At 47.7% G+C, this 22429-nt stretch overlaps 1 protein-coding gene and 1 long non-coding RNA gene across 4 annotated transcripts in view; both read right to left on the bottom strand.

Moving 5' to 3' along the window:
* Positions 1–246: 246 nt before the first annotated feature.
* gmds (GDP-mannose 4,6-dehydratase) overlaps positions 247–22429 on the bottom strand; it is a 194865-nt gene continuing 172682 nt past the window's right edge. For all 3 annotated transcript variants that reach the window (XM_049015927.1, XM_049015928.1, XM_049015929.1), the window contains 2 exons: positions 2119–2187; positions 247–848 (listed from right to left, as the gene is read on the bottom strand). In XM_049015927.1, the coding sequence (XP_048871884.1) occupies positions 786–848; positions 2119–2187 (132 nt within the window). In that variant the 3' untranslated portion in view covers positions 247–785. The remainder of the gene's footprint in view (positions 849–2118; positions 2188–22429) is intronic.
* LOC125743565 (uncharacterized) lies at positions 4386–12961 on the bottom strand. The gene is made up of 3 exons (XR_007398326.1): positions 12440–12961; positions 6576–7784; positions 4386–6335 (listed from the first exon to the last, which is right to left on the bottom strand). It is a non-coding gene; the product is annotated as an uncharacterized LOC125743565 (long non-coding RNA).

Raw genomic sequence — 22429 nt, 5'->3', positions numbered from 1 at the left:
CTTTAATAAGCGTCGAACGACGGCATAAAGTCTAATTATAGCAACTTTGTACACTGCGGTTCCCTGAATGACTCGATTCTGCTGGGTTGACGGGAAGGAGCGCACGATCACCTAACATTACCGCTCCGCGTCAAACCTTTCTGGAAACATCCCGACCAGCAAACTTTTTATATGGGGTTTTTCCTTGGAAAAAAGCAGGCAGGTTATTTATGCAGCTTAAGAACAAACAAAAACCCGACACGAACATTGTCGCATTTAAAACGTGTTATATATTTTTTATTTCCATTAAAATTTCCATACGTTATTCCAATACAATTCGATTTATAGTAAAATCCTTTTTTATTATATAAAACAATTCACATTTTAATAATCTACGACATGTGAAAATAGAATAAGGGAATTCAAAACTCAACATTCAATACAATACTAAATTTGGAGACAGGAAATGAGCGGAATTCAGTTAACAATAAACAGACAGAAATAGGAGAAATTAAAAGCGATTTTCAAGTTTACCCGTAGCCTACCCCATTGTGTTGCCCTTTAAACAAAAGATAGGCTTAATCTGGAAAAGTCCCATACCAACCGCATCAGCAGGCCATATAAAAAGTAAGCAACAATGGACACCATAGAGGCATAATTCAACATTTTTTTCCCTCCCAAGAAAACGCCGAAAAAAAAAAAATCAAAGTCATTGATTGGACGAAATAAAAATGATGACGCAAGATGGGCTAATTGGAGCATGGCGCAGTTCGCACGAAGTTCGGCCGGATCAGGTCTCGGATTCGTCAGGCGTTTGGGTTGGATCTCATTAGCTGGATGTCTGCGTCCACCATCTCCTTCACCAGCTCCTGCAAAGCGAAGCGTTAGATGTTTCGCATATAAAACAAGCAGAGGACAACTGCCGTATGCATTCAGCCACATTTAAAAAAAACAAACACACACAAAAACCTCAGATGGATTCTGAAGATATCATAACGTCTTATCTATAAAAGCAACGGAAGTACATTTTTCGGTTAAATAACTATGAATAAGTTAATGGATCTGTGCCCTAAGGCTGGTTAGTTAGGAGAGACTTCAGTGTTACACCATGTTGACCTTTTAAGATGCAAGATCGGAGTTCTATTGAGATTGAAGATGAATAACTTTCTACATAGTACTCAGTAATACTAGATTATCACTAGATAAATATTTTCCTTTTTTCTTTGTTTTACGAGGTAGGTAGTAGTAAAGGCGTCCTTTCATTTTCCTGCTTATAAAAATTACAGTGTAAACAGAAGCTGCCTTTGCCTTACTAGGATGAGCACCTATTGTGTCCAGAGTGTTAAGCAATTAAACGCAAAAGCTTGGCCACCGATTTCTGAAAGCATCTTTAATAATTCACTTCCCATTCCTGCTATTTATCTATGTACTGTAGGAAAACGGCAAAAAAAAAAAAAAAAAGCACAAAAGGAGAGAATAAAGAACAGTACAGCCCCGATTCGGGTCTTCCTCCCTCCTTTCAGAAAGGACTGCGGTTGTCGCAGATCAAAACCGATCCTAAACCTTTGAGAATTCAGCACATCAAAGCAGGGCGGACCTGCATGCTGAGCGCCGCCTACGCGGAGGCCTGTCGTGTCCCAGCAGCGATGGCTCCTACCTCCCGCCATGATAGCAGTCAGGCCGGCAGTGCAGATGTGGTCACATGACCAGCTGCTCATGACTGAGCAGACCCTAATGTATATTGTGACTGAAAAAATAAGTTGAGTTTCATCTGAACTGATGAGACCGGCAGAGCGGCTTCTGCAAACATGACCTGTTTGTGGAGATCACAGTGTTAACTGTGTAGCACTGACGACACTTAAGGCGTTACAGGCAACGTTCCTCAGACCACCTCAGGTCTCCTGTCCAATGAATCCAGTAACTCTTAAGCGTTCTCATGTGCATTTATGCAGAAGAATGTCAAGGGTCATAGCGTCCTTCCAATACCATACTCCCTCCTATGACACTGATACTACCTTTTCAAACGTATGCTTCACATATAACGTGCATATAACTGCTGTTAACTTATATGCCGCATCACAAAATGCATTGGTACACGTGGGCGGCCTCGAGGTGAGATTTCATAGTGACGGCGCTCACCTCGAATGTCACTCGAGGCCTCCAGCCCAGCCTCTTCTGTGCCTTGCTGCTGTCCCCCTGCAGGTAGTCCTGTGTAAAAGCAAACAAGCATTCAATTGGGACCCTGCTGACATCCCTTGGAAGACACACAAGCCACATCAGGACACTGAAGGAATCCTCCGTATTTAGCAGGAATGAAACCTTTTTATTACATTCCTAGCCATTTTATTAGGTTTCCAAAATGTATTTTTACTGCAGACACATCAGCAAACATCTGCTGTGTGGTGTCATGTTGTAAGAATAATGGCTGGGCCACCGCAGGGAGGAGGCGGCATAAGCCAGTTAATGATGCTAACCCCCCCCCCCCCCCCCTTGGTGTCCTTGGTCATGGGAGGTGATGCTGGCGGGGGGGGTTAAAAAGGGGTCAGAGAGTCTCGTTAGCTATCAATCCCATGGCCTTCCCAGCCCTCCCTGCTCGGTGCCAAAATATGATGAATTGTGGGGCTCTCGTTTTCCTGTTGTGTTCGGAGATCCACTGAGAGATGGCTGCAGACCACCAAACGAGACCTCCAGAGTGGTGCTGTGGCGGCCCAGAGCTTTCTGACAACTGTTAACAGTCACACCCGCCTCGACGGCATGTCAGAGACACCACTTGAGAACTCCTCGGCATTTTTGAATCAGAAAACCGGTCCTTGTTTGTTAATAAATAACAAATGAGCTTTCCCACCGTTTAGAAACACTGGAACACGCTGGGAGGTAAGACTCAGACAAACAATTCCACACAAAGGCCGATCAGACCAAAAGCATTTACATGAAGTCATTCAGATGTCATGGACGTCATATCAAAATATAACAATACTACTAATGTTGCAAATAGTAACGGTTCCACAGCAGCATGGTTCCGACTGTAGAATGCGGATCCGTACAAGAATGGGGTGTCATGGCAATGCAGGTCAAGTGATTTTTCTGCTACAAATATGTAAACTGGATAAAAGGAGATGAAGCCATGCACACACACACACACACACACACACACACACACAAACACGTTTAAGGGTAATGAAAAGATGCTACCCTCCAGAAAAGCTTTTCTGATTTTCCCATCGGCGCTGCTGGCCGTATGGACTCTGTCTCAGCAGTAGCCATTACTCCAGCAGCGAGCCTGTCGAGGAGCACGGCTCCGCCCTGCCTTGTCATGTGACTAGCAGCCCCCGCGCTCTACATGCGAAACGCTGTAGCTTTTGAGCCGATGCTGCAATTGTCGGTCACAGTAAATTAGCCGGAGACTTCGGTGCTTCCAAGGATATAATGAAGTTATTCTGTTACTAATTACGGAAAATGAAAATAATATATCACAGTAGTGTATATAAGTATTATAATTGCAGCAGTTATTAATGAGGGAACGTGCATTACACATAATTATGTATTTGAAATGGGAGCAAATTCATTTCAGCTGTGTTTGTCACGATTGTGGCTGAACGCTCGCCATTGTATGTTGCGTCTAAAGCCCTCACTTTGGTTGGGACCGATGCACAAGGGCACACGAGGTTTCTATAGTCACTTATTTAATTACAATATTTGTGCATGAAGTCGGAAATACAGTTTACTGCAGAATCCCTGCTTGGTCATGCCATATCTTATATTGATAATAAATGGATAAGTAGTTAGGTGATCAGTGGATACTCTTCTTTCCATTAAATATACACGTTTTAAAAATTGGACAGAGGCACCCAAGCTGTCTGGAGTACTGTTAGTTGCAATGCCAGTTTTCTCCACACGTGGCACTGCTAAGCACTGTTCGATGTCACGAGCCTGAGCGCCCGGTGCAATAGGCAGCAGGAGGACTGTCTTGGTATGAGATGATAATTATTAATAGTCTGCTGCAGCCTTGATGTAACTCCCTGTGATTGTTCAGTCCCTCTTATCGACAAAGATCATTTAATTAGTAGTATAAGCATGCAGAACTGAAAGAGAAAAAGTACACAGATTATCACACCAACAATGTATAAGAAATAAACATATGTTCATGTACAGAATGCTGAAAAAAGCTTATCTGTGTTCCTCGCTGTGGAAGAGAACTATAATCCTGAAAGTCAGGTGGACTGCCTGCCTGGTTCCTGGCATCTCCTTAGTGACAGGCTTAGCAGTGAAGCGTGCTCTGTGTTCACACCCAGATTATGACTCCCCCCCCCAGGCATGTCTGGGTGTGTGTGTGTGTGTGGGGGGGGGGGGGGGGGGGGGGCACTAAAGCCAGGTCTGCTATAAGCATATACATGCTTTCCAGCAGATTTCATCTGAAAATGGTTTTAGTGTTACGTTCTCTTTAGAATTTGTACTTCATTTGGGCTCCTATACCATAACATATTCCAGAAAATTTATTTTGTTTGCAAATGAGATTTGTTAATACAAAAAACAAAACAGATTTTTTTTAGCTAAATTTAAGACCATGGTGCAAAAGTGAGTGCACCGAAATGAAGGTGCTTGGAACAAAACTTATAAAATGCTAATTAACATGAATGCAACAGATGAGTCTACTTAATCATCACACAGGTGGGCACCAGAAAACTGAGAATTAAGGGTGGTTTTTAACAAATAAAACCCCCTCCCATTTAATGCTGACAAAAATCGCACCACAAGTGGAAAAAAAAATTAAAATCGCAAGACTTGAGAAAAGTAATTTCAATTAGTAGAGCATTGCTAATCAGTCAGAATACAGTAATGAAAGTGAATTTGAAATTCAAAAAAGATGTGACAAGCTGAGACGTCCGGGACGTCCATGGAAGCCAGCCCCTTAGCATGAGCTTTTTATAAGAAGAGTTGAGGAAAATTGCAATGCAAGTTCATTACAGTCACCTAAAGCAACAGAAGGCCAAAGTGGGGTGACCGTTTCCCGCGACACAATGCAGAGGAGTGCCATGGACGGGCGTCGTCACGAAGGAAGCCATTGCTAAAGCCAATGCACAAAAGAGCTGTTTAGCGTTTGCCAGGGCCCACTCAGACAAAGGTGAAGACCACGGAGACTCACTTCGGAGTGATGAGTCAAAGGCAAATCTTTTTGGAACTGATGCCATCAAAAGTGTACAATGGCAAATGCAAGGTACCCACAGAACGGCATGGCGGTGGCAGTGTTCACCTATGGGCTTGTATGAGTGCTGTAAGTAACTTGATTATTCCATGTGTAGAAAAGTTGGTTCTGTTCTTCAAAATCATGTATGCCATACAAAATATTAAAACTTTGCAGAATTTGTTGTAGGGTGTGTTCATTTTTTGCAATACTTCATTTGAATAAAATGTATTATTTTCTTATTCTAATGATACTGATAACCAAGCTTTTATGTTGCTAATGAAACAAAATGGGTAAATGTTCTGGTGTTCACTGCAAAATGGATAAAAATATAAATTTTCAAAGGGGGTGTGTACTCATTTATGCTGAGTGCCATACCTCAAATGGGATGTGTACTCATTTACCCTGAGCGCCATACCTCAAATGGGATGTGTACTCATTTACGCTGAGTGCCATACCTCAAAGGGGGCGTACTCATTTATGCTGAGTGCCATACCTCAAACGGGATGTGTACTCATTTACGCTGAGCGCCATACCTCAAACGGGATGTGTACTCATTTACGCTGTGCCATACCTCAAACGGGATGTGTACTCATTTACGCTGAGCGCCATACCTCAAACGGGATGTGTACTCATTTACGCTGAGCGCCATACCTCAAACGGGATGTGTACTCATTTACGCTGAGCGCCATACCTCAAACGAGATGTGTACTCATTTACGCTGAGCGCCGTACCTCAAACGGGATGTGTACTCATTTACGCTGAGCGCCGTACCTCAAACGGGATGTGTACTCCTTTACGCTGAGCGCCATACCTCAAACGGGATGTGTACTCATTTACGCTGAGCGCCGTACCTCAAACGGGATGTGTACTCATTTACGCTGAGCGCCATACCTCAAACGGGATGTGTACTCATTTACCCTGAGCGCCATACCTCAAACGGGATGTGTACTCATTTACACTGAGCGCTGTACCTCAAAGGGGGTGTGTACTCATTTACCCTGAGCGCCGTACCTCAAACAGGATGTGTACTCATTTACGCTGAGCGCCATACCTCAAACGGGATGTGTACTCATTTACCCTGAGCGCCGTACCTCAAACAGGATGTGTACTCATTTACGCTGAGCGCCATACCTCAAACAGGATGTGTACTCATTTACGCTGAGCGCCATACCTCAAACGGGATGTGTACTCATTTACCCTGAGCGCCATACCTCAAACGGGATGTGTACTCATTTACACTGAGCGCTGTACCTCAAAGGGGGTGTGTACTCATTTACCCTGAGCGCCGTACCTCAAACAGGATGTGTACTCATTTACGCTGAGCGCCGTACCTCAAAGGGGGTGTCTACTCATTTACGCTGAGCGCCATACCTCAAACAGGATGTGTACTCATTTACCCTGAGCGCCATACCTCAAACGGGATGTGTACTCATTTATGCTGAGCGCCGTACCTCAAAGGGGCTGGATTGGGAAACGCTGGTTTAAACGCTGGGACGGCTCGGTACCGGGGGGGATCTGCATGCGGGGCGATGTGCATGCGGGGCGATGTGCATGCGCAGAAAGACGAGCAGCTGATAATAACAACCAAAAAACAGCTCCTCCGAAACACTCAACTAGTGCCTAGTTAAAATAATTCACCAGGAATTACGAACAGATGGAGCAAAACATAATCATCATATGGATCCGATTTGGAATATAACTGAAGTTGTGGAATATCCTGTTTATGAAAGTAATCTACACGTTAGAACTGTGCCAGGGGGATTCCGACCGAAAAAAAACCACGTAAAACGGACAGATACGCGCTGTGATAGCGATCTCGTGTTACGTCACAGTCGGTGCGGCCTCCGCTAGCACCATTTCCGAGGAGCGGATGAAGACAGGAGCATGTTCGCCTGGCTCAACAGCTGGCCTGTTATCATTGGGGAATAAAACCTCAATAATAGGAGAAAAAAAAATCACAAAAGACTATTAGCCCCCACATCGCAGCTGAGCAGGAGAGTGACCGTTACCACCAATGCGCTAGTCTTCTCTAAACCTGTCAAGACCTGTTGACATCTATGGGGAATATGTGACACTACAATTTCACAAAATTCCCCTCTCAATATGTGTCCTGTGTGAGCAGGCCGACATGATCTTAACGCTGTTGTCACTGGGGGCCATTTCAATTTCACCAGGGGGCGAGATGTTTTGGAAAAAAAGTCATTTTTTTGTTTAATTGCCGAAAGAGTCTGGAGTCATTTCAAATCGACCCACAAAATCACAGGATACATAGTACATACAAAAGACACCATCCATCATCCATCCATCCATGCATCCATGACTGAACAAACATTCAGGCAGGCTAGTCAGCGCCAGAGACCGGCGGGAGCATGACAGGCCAGGGTGGGGATGGTGCCCTCATGGCTCCTTTGCGAGATGTGAAGGGCCACCTGCTTCAGGACCATCCGGCTGCTCTCATGTCTCTCTTTCAGCCAGACACACACCACCTCACTGCTGTGTGGGGCTACATACAATGGGAGCAGCCCGCTGACTGGCCTTGTCCCTCTGAATGCGGCTAGTGCTGTCTGTGTTTGCAGCCCCTCATTGCAGAGCTACAGCCCAGCATGTGTATGTGTGACACCTTTATCTCCACCGGCTCTCCTTCATGCTTCTCAAGTGCCACCTCTCCATGTAACACCGCGAACAAAGAGCACCCCCCCCTTTTCCTCGCTTGTATTCATACTCAAACCAGCGATTAAAGGCCAGCCTGCCCCAAATGGCTGGAGGCCTCTGTGTCGATCCCGCTCATTATTATGTTAAAGTTACAGGACTGATCAGTATCCAAAACTAAACTCCACTCCCAGAGTCGACCAAGGTATTTCACTTTTCATTGATCTTTTTCTGGGTCACTTATTCTTGCTCAAACTTCATTCGGTCTCAGTTCCAGTTCAGCTTCAGTTTGCTTTCAGCGCAGCGTAACATTCACTCTACTGATTATTTGAGCCTGATTTTAGTTCTACTTCACTCTTTGTTTCAGTACTATATGAATTTAACTGGACACTGTAGCAGAAACCTAATGTAAACCTTTCAAGTGAAACAGATGCATTTTTCAGAATCTGTGGGATTCTTTCCGTTCCAGCCAAGCACCTTGCTTCATTCAGCACCACTGTGCTCAAAATGCTTCCGAACATCACTCTCTCTCTCATAAGCTCCAAACGAAAAAAACGCATCAAACAATTTTACTGTGATTTTAATCCTTTTTAACAGAGGGTTCATTTGGGTTTTTGTTTAATCACATGGTACCTTTGTTTAATTTTAGCCTTCATTAGTAATACTAGTTATGGTTTGTCCCAGAATGGGTATTATTAACCACCGTGTGGCAGCTAAGCAGGAGAGGAGAATGACGTCGTTACGAGTGCGCCTGTCTCTCCTACCTGTCCAAAGCCTGCCCAGTAGGTGACACTGCAATTTTACAAAATTCCCTCACCAAAGTCCGTCATGTGTGAACAGGCCAACATGATCTTAACAGTCACTGAGGGCCATTTCAATGTCAGCAGGGGGCAAAACGATTTCCAGGAGGAGAGGGGCAGCTTGTATCTCTCACTGCTGAAATACCACCGTGTTCGTAATGGGAGGTCAGTCTGCAGCCCCCCTTAAATCACCTACAAAATCACAGAATACACAGTACATACAAAAAATACCATTCATCCATCTTTACTCTCAACTGTATAAATGTGTGCGTCTCAAATATTAGCAAGATCCGATATTCAAAAAGAAGCCTTCCAAAGTGCCTGTATTTGTGCAAATGGCAAATAAGCTTTCATTCCATCCATCCATCCATCCAACCATCCACCCACCCCTTATCCTGGTCAGAATAAATAATAATAAAGATGATGATAATGATCATTATAATTATAATACTACTACTAACAACAACAATAACAACAGCAACAATGCAGGAAAATATAAAAAAGCAAAGACAAACGTGCAACGTAGCTCAGTACCAACATAGAGCAGCTCAGTCTAACCCCATTACGCAGCGCGGTTCCATCCGGGAAAAGCCCCGGAAAATGTCTGCTGAGAACTACGAGCAAATGACTCTGCTTCTTGTTAAATCCATTACGGGAGCCGGACGCCCCTCCGAGGACACCCACACGCAGCCAGCCCTGCAGCGCCTTCGCTTGGCCTGCTCTGAACCTCCGGATAAAAATGGTCACAGTAAAGAAAAGAAAATGTCTCCCACTAAATCTCAGAAGGGGTTTTGCACTCGGAACAAAAAGCTCTAATGTGGTTTTGTTAGGCCGTTAACAGCATTTCTGAAATCCACACAGCAGGCCGATTAAGCACATTAGGAGATTTCGCAGGAGCAGATCTGGGCCTTCCTCTGAGGAGGCCGGCAGCCACAGCAAGCCCCAGCTGCCTGCTGTCCGGTGCAGGGTGGCAGGCAGCCCAAACGTTCCCTTGAGGAGGAGAACTTCAGGTGACCTCCCAAGCCTGGAACAATGGAGGTGAGCAGTGGCTGAACTCCTATCTCAGGCAATCAGAGGTTTGCAATGTCCCTTATAGGTGCTCACTCTGTTTGTGACTATTTGACTTGGCACCGAAAGGGGCCTTATGATTTGTCAAAGGCTGCCTGCCTTGGTGCCTGCACATAAATACACTGACACGGCACAGTGTGATATCATCTGAAAGGAAATAAGCAAAGCAATGTTTACTTGTTGGGAATATAAGGTTGTGAATCATAAAACCAAAAATATATGTGAAGCCGCACTGCAGGTTGACCTCTTCGACCTACTGTTGAGGTTTCCTCTTACAGGAAGAAGACAGAAAGACATCAGGGTTTTCTGAAAGGAAATCCTCATCCTCAGTAATCCCACTCACTGCCCCCTCCCCACACTTCCACCCCCCCACCCCCACCCATCTGATGCCCGTGCATGGTTGTGCCAGGTGTGGAAAGGGCCGCCCCGCCCAGCAGTCAGACCATCCAGGTTAGAGCAGTGGGCTGAGGGCGTTGGGGCTGACTGAGGGAATCAGACCACATGCACTCGGAGACAGAAAGAACGCAAGTCAAAGAAGGCCGATAAAAAGGCGGACAGTCACTCTACCCGTGCCGACCTTGTGGGCGAGCAGCGTGTGAACTGACCCCTGAGAGCACGCCCCTATCACCCGGCATAATATTATTACTGCCGTGACTGTCTGGCTCTTTATTAACAGATAAAGGACCCGTTACATAAACGTGTCCGAGGCCCTGGTGGGGGGGGGGGGGGGGCCTGCTGGCACAAAGGCCCTTTTCTGTCTGTTCGGCCACTTGCTGCACAGAGACAAAAATTGTCTCAGAGAGGCCTGAGAAAAAACGCAGGAGCCTAAGTGTTTAAATATTTCATTTCCTGAGCTCCTTCTTTAGACGTCTTCCTCTCCCCAGCAGGCCGCTCTCTCCCTGCCCACATCTCGTGGTGCTCCGGGCCGCGATAAAACCAGGCACTGGAGGCCTCGCCCCGCTTTGAAATACTCAGGGATCCTCTGGTAAACACGGGTCATTTAAGCACGGCCGGGAGTGCCATTAAGCATCCATAATGTCAGCCCTTAAATTCTTCTCTAAACATCTCATAGAATATTTGTATTTGCAAAGTACTTACTGTCAAGATACGATGATGTATATTTATTCAGCGAGTGCGTGCATATGTGCGCGTGTGTGTCAGCACACGTGCTCGCCTGCATGTATATAAACAGAGTAAAGGACGTCACAAAGGCGATTAATCAGTGATGCGTATGTATGAGCGTCGTCACATGGAATAGTAAGAGACTGGAAGGCCTTCGTTCATTGTGGTGAGGTTTCCAGAGACAAATCGTGGCCCGTCATCGGCAAGAAAGACGGCAGAGGTGCAGAGGACGCGTGCCACACATCTGTTTGGCCGTTTTTGGGACCCCGAACGGGGGGGAGTTTTACACACTGTTACCTTTCCATTCCAAGCAGCCTGTTATTCTTGGTAGATGAAAAACATGTGATAATGCAGTGAGTCAGCAATAAAGTTCGCAAATGAAAACCAAAAGTCCAGTCCAGCGCCACACACACAAAAAAGCACAAAAACAAGGGAGGTCCAAGGGGGCTGCAGTGAACTTGGGACGTCCTCTTTAAAAGCCCCCTCACATCGTTACATATAACCACCCAAACATGAGGTCTTCTGCAGAGCCCAGATCTTCCACTAGACAGTTGTAAGATCAAAGCGAAAATGAGGTTGTCCTTTTTTTAAACAACTTTTCCCCATTCTTCTGTATGTCTGAACCAAAAACCTAAAACATCAAAAAGGTCGTTTGGCCTTATCTTAATTGACATACAATCTCAATAATTATCTCATACTCTGGGACTGTGGGTCTGCCTCGACTCCAAATCGCTCTGAGCTTAGACGTAGCCAAATGTCCTTGTAATCTACGGCGGCTCTAAATATGTCTGGTTCTGATAATTAACGCTGACATAATATTCTGTTTGTTTATACATATGAGAGAGAATTGAGGCACTATACAGGTAGAGAGGCTCTTCTCTCTCTCTCTCTCTCTCTCTCACAGACACACACACACACCCCTAATATGGGGTATTAAACAACTCTGCATTTCAGTCAACAAAAAACTTTTTACATACAAGACATGGGAGTAACTGCTGACAACTGCAGAAAAAAATACTGAGTAACAGCAATTAAGTGTCACTCTAATTACGGTACTATTGGTACCACTATTAATATACCTTACAGCTACTGCTAGGATGACTAATCAAACCACCCCTAAGCACTGTTTCCTCAAAGCTCATCAAACTGAGAGGACAAGTGTCTCATGGTTCCTGTGTCACCGGCCACAGTGATGGCTGGCAGCCGTCGATTCAACCTCCATCTTTCACTGGATTTTGTAAAAACTTGCTGTTCCTCTTCAAGGAAGGTGCTGTTAATTCAGCGAATGCCAGCTCCTCCCCCTCCTGACATACTAACACAATACACTAATACAAGACGACAAACATTCAGGCAGGCTAGTCAGCGCCAGAGACCAGCGGGAGCATGACAGGCCAGGGTGGGGATGGTGCCCTCATGGCTCCTTTGCGAGGTGTGAAGGGCCACCTGCTTCAGGACCATCCGGCTGCTCTCATGTCTCTCTTTCAGCCAGACACACACCACCTCACTGCTGTGTGGGGCTACATACAATGGGAGCAGCCCGCTGACTGGCCTTGTCCCTCTGAATGCGGCTAGTGCTGTCTGTGTTTGCAGCCCCTCATTGCAGAGCTACAGCGCAGCATGTGTGTGTGTGTGACACCTTTATCTCCACCGGCTCTCCTTCATCCTTCTCAAGTGCCACCTCTCCATGTAACACCGCGAACAAAGAGCACCCCCCCCTTTTCCTCGCTTGTATTCATACTCAAACCAGCGATTAAAGGCCAGCCTGCCCCAAATGGCTGGAGGCCTCTGTGTCGATCCCGCTCATTATTATGTTAAAGTTACAGGACTGATCAGTATCCAAAACTAAACTCCACTCCCAGAGTCGACCAAGGTATTTCACTTTTCATTGATCTTTTTCTGGGTCATTTATTCTTGCTCAAACTTCATTCTGTCTCAGTTCCAGTTCAGCTTCAGTTTGCTTTCAGCGCAGTGTAACATTTACTCTACTCATTATTTGAGCCTGATTTTAGTTCTACTTCACTCTTTGTTTCAGTACTATATGAATTCATCTGTTAACTGTATGCTGTAGCAGAAACCTAATGTAAACCTTTCTAGTAAAACTGGCGAAAGCTTAATCACACTTGGACAGTGAGTAATTTCAAGCAATAAGAGAGTCTAAAAGCTACAAGAATCCATGCAGACGCGGTTGCGGCTGCGCGATGAGGAAATGCGCCGTCCTGCAAGCCTCTTCCTTTTAAAAATGCTTTTTTGGCACCTTGAGAAACCGGCTCTAACGATGTTTTTATTTTGCGACTGGCAGCCCTGTAACCCTGGCTGTGGAAGTGGGGGAGCAGGGTGGACTCAGCGGCAGAGCAGCTAGCATCCCCCCCCCCCCCGGGACTACCCTTGATTCGGCTTCAACCCCCCATATCACACCACCAAAACAACCCCCGTGTGACCCCTACCACTGCTGGCATCATTCGCTTATGCCGGCTCTACCTGCATGGCGATATTATTTATTTCTGAGGTGACTGTCGTTCAGTTGTAAAAAAAAGGTTGTGTGACCCTGGGAAATGAGGGGTTAAAGACAGCAGGAGCAGTGAGAATGGGAATGAGAGAGAAAGGTAAGGAGGAAGCCATGACTGACAGATCTCGTAAGACACCCCCCCCCCACCCCTGCCTTCTTCTTAGAAAAGCATGTAGTGGAACAGTTCGGATACCCAGGGACTGAAGGAATGCTGGCAGATTTCGCACATGATTTACATTTGCTTTTTTTTGAGTGGCATGAGTGTGCCTGCCCCCCCGTCCGGGGTCAAGGTGCACTCGCATAGACGCCTGCCCTGTTTACAAGTCAACTTCTGCAATCCTGCCCCCGAATACAGCAGCCACAGAAATACCTTCTATTTTTTTTTTTAACTCAGAGAAAAAGCTTCCATTGAAAGCTGAAGTGAAAACCCAATCAGATAGACATTTCCTCATCCACCACCGATCTGCTGCAGAAGTGACTGCTACATTCTTATCTTATCCTGGCCGCAATCTCGAATTCCGTCATGCCCAAACACGGAGAAGGAGCTCTCGATTTAAAACGAAAAAAAGAGAAGGGCCAGTCCCCCTTTGCTGGGGCTGCGTACCCAGCACAGGGTTGTGTGGGAGAGAGAGGGAGAGCCAGGCCCTCTCGCTAATGATGGAGCGATAAGCCGCGAGAGGAAAACAGCGAGTGGTCGGCGCAGGAAGCGCCGAATTAGGGGCATTGTCCATCAGTGGCTGGGGGGTGGGTGGGTGCAGGAGCCGCCAAAGGGTGTTAGGGCAAAAAAAAAACAAAAACACAACAACGTGAAAACCCCACGTCAGGAAAACCGAGTCAGTCAGCAGCGCCGACGCGGCAGGAAAAAAAACAGAATCCGAACAGTGCATTTTAAGGAGAGACGTGACTTAGCTGCCGCCAGCCAGAGAGAACCAATCAGGCGTGCGGAGTCCTTGCTTGGCCACACCCCCCTCCCCCAAAAGCCCCAGGAAGGAGCCAAGGGGAAGGCTGAGTGTGTTTAGTCGGCGGGGAGTGCCGACGTACCTCTGAGCGGCCAGGACCCCAGAGGAATGTCGGGGCGCTGGAGTTCAGGCACGACTGACAGGGTGTATACACAGCAGGCGCGGGGGAGGGCAGCCAAGGAATTAATTACTCAATCAAGATAACCGGCGAAGGGAAAGCCATTAAGAAGGTCAAGTCACAATTAACCCCACGCCTTTTCACCGCCGAGAAACCGCCCTCCAGCCCCCCCTCTCCACTTCCACTCCCATCCCCCCCCCATCATACAGGCCAGGCTGCAGGCAAGAAAACAGGCTGATCCCTCAATGTCAGTGCGAGAGAGACAGGGACACACACACACACTACTCATACTGCAGAGGTTACAGGAGGTGTCAGAACCTCTATGCTCAAACTAACAAGCACACAGTTCCCTGCTGAGTTGCATGTAGGCCAGCGGGGGCACCCCTGAGCACCGCGCCCCACCTAACCTTCATGTGAGACGAGAGACTGCACACGGTCCCCCTGCTGACATTTTCAGTCCATGCTTGGATTATGGCGCCATTTTAAAGAGAAGATTCCTGCTGACTTAGCACTTCGCATGGGTGGCGGCCCTGGCAGAGGCGGGCCGTAATGGGGTCATGCTGTATTGGCCATCCTGATTGGCTGAAGTGCAATGAAACCGAATGCAACTGAAAATTAAATCTGTCATGATGTGGGAAATGTATTTGCGCCTCTGTTTATAAACAATGAGTATTTAAAAGCAAGTTTGGATGATAGTATCTTCAATTAAGGGGGTTAGGAACTGGAGGGGGGGAGACCCCGCCCACTAAGACACTGGATTTTAACTGAAAATACATAAGATCTTTCATATAAATATACAGAACTAAAAAAAATGAAACACACTCATTTAGTAAGTTGGGTAAGACAGAAAGAATACAGTAGTCTATGGGAAAAATGTGGAGCCTGTATGCCGGTACTGCACTCTAGCAGCCTGACTTAGCAGCAGTAACAGGAGCAGTGCCTCTGAATAATTAGCAGTGCGACGGTAATAAAGGCCTTGTCCTGATTGGCTCCTGTTGTGCTGATCTCCCCCAGCCCCTGACCAGCCCACTCCTCACTCTACTCTGTGTTTCTCCCTCCACTGGGTGCCGCAGGGTACCGCTACCATGGATGATGACGGCTGGCCTCTCTCTCGGGAGACTTCTGGCCATTCTGGCATAAGCTGGACACATGGACTGACCTCGAAGTCACACGCCACAGAAGTGGTCACCATTCCAGGAAACGAAGTCCTCAAAACCGCAAAAAAACAGTAACCCCGTCCTGCCCCGGCGGCGCCCCCCATCACCCGTAATCTAGCAATGGAAACTAAACAAAGACTGGGGGTGGGGGGCTGCAGTGACCCCCACAGGACAGGGAGGTGCGGGACGCATCCTTCAGGCTCTGCAGGCAGGAAGTCCCGGCAGCGGCTGCTCACACATGACATCACTGAAAGCCCTCAATTTATCATCGTCGAGAAAAAACGCACAGCATCCTGTCAGGAAAGCAGTGTGGAAAATCAGTACTGACCCAGCCCATGGCTGGAGGCAGGTCTGCGGCACTGAGGCCAGGCCCCCCCTCCCCCTCTAGACCCAGTCCCCCCCCATCATGGAACCATCACACTCCCTCTTCCACTTAATCCTTAGCCCCCTACGATCACGCTTCCTCTCTGCTCCATCTTCGCTTCCTCCTTGCATCCCGTTTCTTTCCCATTCAGTCCTCTTTCCTTCCTCCTCCCTGCTGCTCCCCAAGTCTATTCCATTCAAGATCACTCTTCACTCCTCCTTTCTGCTCCCTGACCCCCCCCCCCTCGGTATGCCCGTTCTACGCCCAACACCCCCCCCCCCCCACCCAGCAAGACCTGTGCGCTGTAGCGCTGATCCACGTCAGCCCTGGAATGAGCTCTGGACATGGTGCCAAGCCAGAGGGCTTTCGGTGTAACTTTTCGTTTTAAGGAAAGCGCTCACCTGTCAGGAGTAACATGCTGCCTTTTATTTGAGTCAGAGAGCAGATTTCTTTGGCAAACTCTTCTGATGAGTTGACAGGGATATAGAAAAATCAACAAAAAAGGGATTTTCGACTTTCTTCTTTGCCTATGATTTTCACACCCCCAGCCACCTGCTCCGAGTGAAGCGTGTTGAAAAATGTTAGAAGAAGAACAATGGCGGGCGCTGTACTCGCACCATCATGACACACCTCCAGCCCACAGACATGCTTACCCTGAACTGGCTGCTGGCCCGCGGAGCCTCGGCAGAGCTCAGGGTCCTGCTTTGGAGGGAGTTAAACCATTTCAGAAAGATCCGCACCCAGAAGTGGAAAAAAACACTGCAGCCCAGTAGGTGCTGATAAAGACAGATGAAAACCTCATGAAAAACAGAGGTCTGGGGTTGGACCCAAAAAGGTTATGGCGAAAAACAGCAAAAAGAGGAGAAAAGCATGGGATCTTCATTTCCTTGGCCGTTTTTTGGTTTGTTGCACAACCAACTGCCAGCAGAAACAAAGGATCCGTGAAATGTTCAGGTCACACTGCGTTTGGGAAACGGCTTCATTAGGCAAACAGTTTGGTGGTGTAGAGAGTCTGATTCCCGCCGCCACATGAAATAATCATGGTAGACTAACAAATGTTTTTGTATTGAAAGAATTCTGGGAAAACCCAAAGCGTTACACAACTGGAAAAATAAGAATCTATGTAGCCACATTTACAAAAAAAAAAGTTTTACAATCACTAGGATGACTAGGATTAGTATTCTTCCTTCATGCATGTTTAGAACAGTGATGTGTCACTCGTGAATGGTACCCCAGGCCCGGACCGACCCCAGGACATTGCACAAGTTGTTCACTGAAAAACAGGAAAAAAAAATGAATAAGGGCTGACCAAGTCTACTGAGATTGACTGAGATGGTAAGACTTTTTAAGGGGGATTATATGTCTTACAACACAATGTCTTACAACACATTAAATTCTCTTCCATGCAGCTATGCCGGCCTTGACTGCGTCTGGTTTACCTTCGGACCAGTAAAACACATAGATGCTTGGGGCACTGGCCCATCTTCACATGCGCTGTTTGGGCCTGCTGGGTCCGGCATTACGGGAAATTCAAATGACTCTGATTACCGATGACGCAAGACAATCGGCTGGCATTTGCATCCCTTTTGAACGTGGATCCTTTTGACGTTAACTCAACTCCGTCCTTTGCTTCATAAGGAGATAAGAGCCGCGGCATTTTCATATTTACTTGAAGCTTAACTTGGTGTCGGTGTGATACGCCGACGGCCGCACGCCCCACACCATGCTGTGACAGATCAAAGTCCGTCAGACCTGCGGAGATGAAGGCACTGATTCTGAAACTGCCATGTTTCAGGGATAATAAACAATCAAGGAAAGAAAAAAAAAAAAGCCAAAACCCGGTTTCCTGTTTTGATAAGTCGCTCGTGTCTGCTGTCAGGGTCAGTATTTGTGTGTTATTGATGTGGCTTCAGGGGCTGGAGTGGAGCAGGTCGCTGAGGCACGGAAGCCCTTATCACCGAGACACTGTCCCAGTCACTCGCTGACTTCCGGATCGCTCCTGTCGGTCAGACCCGGGTCCCAGGCCCGTCGATACCAGCCAAGACAAACCCAAGAACCCCACTCACTCCCACGGATATGCAGTTATGCAGCCAAACACACGGCTCCCATGGCGCTCCGTGCTGCGTCACGTCTGTGCGGCAAGTTCAATTTATCAATAAATCACTCCTACTCACTCCAGACACTTTCCGCCAGCAGGGTAGGGAATCAGAGCCTCTCTGTCCTCTCCGGAAAGTGTATAACTGACGGGCAGAGAGCAGCAATCCGCTGGAGCGGTGGGAAGCTGCAGCAGGGGTCCTTCAGAGGCGACCTGACGCACCAGTCGCTTTCTCCTCTGCCAGGTAGGTCGAGGTCGTGGGCGTAAAAACAGCAAAAACAGTCTGGGTTCCGTCTGCTGTTGCTATACAATTAGCAGCAACACCCAGCATTATGGGCCCTCAAACCCACGATGCGCTGGATCTTTGCGAAAAACAAAAACAACCCAGGGGCATCGCCAGGCAGCATCACAGCTCAGGGCTGGCAAGCACCTTCATAAAGCCTCCGGAATGTTATCATTCCAGCCCAGAGATTTATTCATTCCTCCCACCTTTAATCGGAAGACTTTTCTCTTGTATAAACAAATCCTTCTGCAGGGATTTCTCACTAAACCCATTTCCAACAGAACATTTCTGTCCCCTTGGTGTGTCTCAGGTGCACTTAGCATGTTTTCAGTCATGGTTAAAATAGCAGACATCCAAACAAGTCATGCCTGCCATGAATATTCAGGCCTGATATCGCAGTGATCTTACTCGCACCTCCGTCGGCCTTGCTGGTGCAGCGCAGCCCTTATCACGGCTGCTGATTATGATCACGTTATTGTTATTGTAGCTGCTGTTGTCGTAGTTGGTGCTCATGTTTTTGGTATGACGCAAATGGCAGCAGATACACGTGCTGCCTCTGCATGCTGCGTAAGCGCAGACCGTCCAGTGCTACGGAACGCTGTGGCTATACGTATACACCCTTCCTGCTGTAGTTAAGGTGCCCGCAGCCCCACTAGATGAATGAGCCGCGTTTCCTCCATGAAGGAGATACTGGCAGGTGCACATAAAATTTCATTAAGATCCAGATGAGCCAGTAAACAGAAGGGTTTTTCTCAAACAATGGCAAATACAAGCACTGTGTAACAATTTCCAGAGGGCTTGAGTGGCGCATAGTCGACATCCCAGTGCACCCCCCTGAATCATGGAGCTCCAAATCGAGCCTCCTGTCTCCCGTGCTCACTACTAAGCTATGCGGCTCACCGTATAAATTACAGAGTGCCCGCCTGACAGTGGCACGTCTCAAGGTGTTACTCACTCTATGAAAGATGGTTGCTGTTCTCTGTTACTAATGGGAGCCATCGGCTGCCTCCAACAGCAGGGGAGATCCTTACTAAAGGCTATTTTTTTTAACTTATACAAAGTGACATACTTTTCTAAGAAGCAGGGTAAACAAGCAACTGGGGTTAATGGGCCTTGCTCAGGGACCCAACAGCTAGATCACTCTGTCAACCCTGGGACTTGATCCTGCAACCTTCTGATGACACTTTCAATGTCCTCAGCCACTGAGCCATACACTGATGTACTGTTACCTTAGTCCCAGAGACTGGCAGTTCTTACTCATTTGGCTCAAGGATGCTCTGGTCCTGGTGGTGTTCAGGGACAACCTTCTGGTGAGGAGCCCAAGTTCATAAAAATTACACCAGCAGCTGCTGTCACGGAGACCGGAGTCCAAAGGGACCGAATGTCACTCAGTGGGCAACAGAGAGAGTCAGGAACCATTTCCAGACCGGTGAACACACAACCAGGCTAGTTATCCACTAAGCACAGCAGAGTGGGAGGGGATTTAAATGGCAAATTTCATGTGAATACAAGGAAGGTGGTTTTGGTGCTCAGCTTCCAGTGGAAAAGCCCCCCTTACGGCTCCGGAGTTCAGGCCCGGCGGATGGCCTACACATATCACAGCCTGCACACACTTCAACATCTCTGCTACTGCACAGTAAATGAGAGGGGGGAGAAAAAGAGATTAAACGACCTTCTGCTGATAAACACAGGCTGTATGACAATATGAAGCTGCTGGGGGGTGCTGGCAGGGGAGATGGGGGACACTGCACCCAGCCATCTACCTTCACTCATGTGATGAGTGAGGATTCATGGGGTTGAGGGACATGCCCCCAATACTCTGAGGAAGAAGGAAAACCTGACAACATTTTATGCATTTATCTGCTTGTTTCCCAGTGACGACGAAATGATTCAAATAAAGGGCGATAAAACACAAATCAACATAATGTAATATAATGGGGAATAATGAACTACTTCACCTGCCTTTCCAAAGAATAATCATTAATGGATGTTCTTGCAGTGTCCTGGAAATGTACCCAGAATACTGGAAAGTTCTGCAGTTGTTGCTTTGTGTGTCCCAAATGTGAAGCGGGCCATGTTACAGAATTTATATGCATAAATAAAGCGGACGTCCTCGCAGCCAGTACTGCTGCTGGATCAGCACCTGCGAGTCCCTCACCGCCTGGCCTGGTCTAGTCCTCCAGGAACATCCCACACGTCGTGCTTCTGTATCACGAGGGGCCCTGCTTACAAGTGTTCTGGCTCCCCGGACCCTCCAGGCTGATGCTGGTGGAGCAACTCCAGAAATCCGACAGACTCCTTACACCTGCTCATCCCTGATGAGAAAACGAGAGCTCCGAGCTGTACGGGTCCCATCACACATACTCCACAATGGCTAAGCGAGTGCCCTAAAGGGTAGCGTGACCAGATTTCCAAAAATCCCAAACTGGGACATTTGTATGTGTGTGTCGGCTGGCCTATGTCTGCATCACATTAAAACTTACTTTAGATGGGCAGCGTGTTGACAATATGGGACATATTGTTATATTTCAGCTATTTTCCGGAATGCTGGCATGCACGGCCTGAAATTTGGCCTGTCCTACTCAAATCGGGGCGTATGGTCACCCGACTGAAGGACCCATGTCCCAGGAGCCTGACCGGAGTGACACAGCGGTCACCGTAGGGTCGCTCTCTCAGGACTGCGGCCATTTTAACTCTGAACCTGCGCGAATCCACTGAGGCCTTGATTAATCTGTTAAAGTCCCAGAGTTGCTTTACTGTGGAGCTTCCAGGCAGGGAAATCTGGAACTCAGAGCCAGATTCGGCAGCTGTGGGCTGAATCGTCACATGTGTCCCCTGCCAAAGAAGCATGGAGTCTCTCTCTCTCTGACTGGAGATTACAGTCCAGTCAAAATAGCGGCTATGACACCTGAATATAGCAACACAGGGAGGCTGCTCTTAATGGATCGAGCTGTGCAGTTTACATCTGGTCCATTGCTACTCACTTAAATGACTGAGGTTAATGAAAATAACAAAAGTGTTTATGAACACTTAAATGTTAAAGCAGCCTTTAAAGCACTTGAGATTCAGATACAGATTGTTCCAGAATCATTCAGCAGCCCAGAGAGGAAATCTGGCCCATGGCAACCTGCTTGACGCACAGCAGAAGCACACAGGCACAGTGAAGCACACAGGCACAGTGAAGCACACAGGCACAGTGAAGCACACAGGCACATGCAGAAAGCGTAAAATTTTCAACCCGGGCTTGATCTGGGCTTCCTTACACGTCAGATGGGCACTGGGAGCGCAGGGCATGTCATCAGCGCTGCCCGCGGCTGACAAAGGGGCTTTGTGCTTTGGGGACGACTGGCACCAGCCGTGTGGCGGGAGGTCAAGCCCGCTTATATAAACTGTGGTGCTGCGGTGCTGACAAAACCAGAAATCTGGAAAAATCTCTGCACAGGAAGAGATGCGTGATGCTCTGTGACAGGTGGCCCGCCAGTGCGTATTTAATCAGGCCTGCATGCCGGGTGCGATGCCCTCTAAGGATGAAAAGAGGTGCGTAAGAGGCATATTTGCGGTGTGGCTGCTGACAAGTATGTACGAGAAAAGCTGTTGGTCAGGAAGTTCATGCACACTGCAGCTAACCTGCTCTGCAGACCCATTCGGATCAGTGTTCATTCGGCTTCTTGCTCCTGACTGTGCCAACATGATTCCGTATAAAATGTTTTTTTTTTTCCTCCCAGATCCGAGGCCCCTGCCGCTCCCCACACCTGGCATTAAAACCGAGACGCAAACACATGTGCGCACATTTGCACAGGGACAGCACACGTGGGCACGCCGCCACGCACCTGCACGTGCATGGTCTCACGCACAGGGAGTAACGCACTCGCTCGTATGCACATGCCGGCCCATGATCGCATGCAGCTCCGCCGCCAGATGCAATCACCATGGGCTTTTTTAAAAATAAATCGCTGGTGAAACCCGAGAGCTGGATGGAGGCCGGCTAAGCGGGCCTACCTCTGACCTCCCCGCGGCGGACGCCCCCAATCGATTCGCTCCTAGTGTAAGCGCGGTTTCCCATACTCCCCTGTGGCTGCGGCCAGCAGGAGCTGACTAAGCGCAAAAAGCCGGCTGACTGCGATCTTTTCTTATGACACCGGGG

This window comes from Brienomyrus brachyistius, chromosome 1, assembly GCF_023856365.1.
Source record: "Brienomyrus brachyistius isolate T26 chromosome 1, BBRACH_0.4, whole genome shotgun sequence".
Classification (NCBI taxonomy): Eukaryota; Metazoa; Chordata; class Actinopteri; order Osteoglossiformes; family Mormyridae; genus Brienomyrus; species Brienomyrus brachyistius.
The sequence above is the reverse complement of the archived record's forward strand: the minus strand, read 5'-3'. Positions and strand labels throughout refer to the sequence as shown.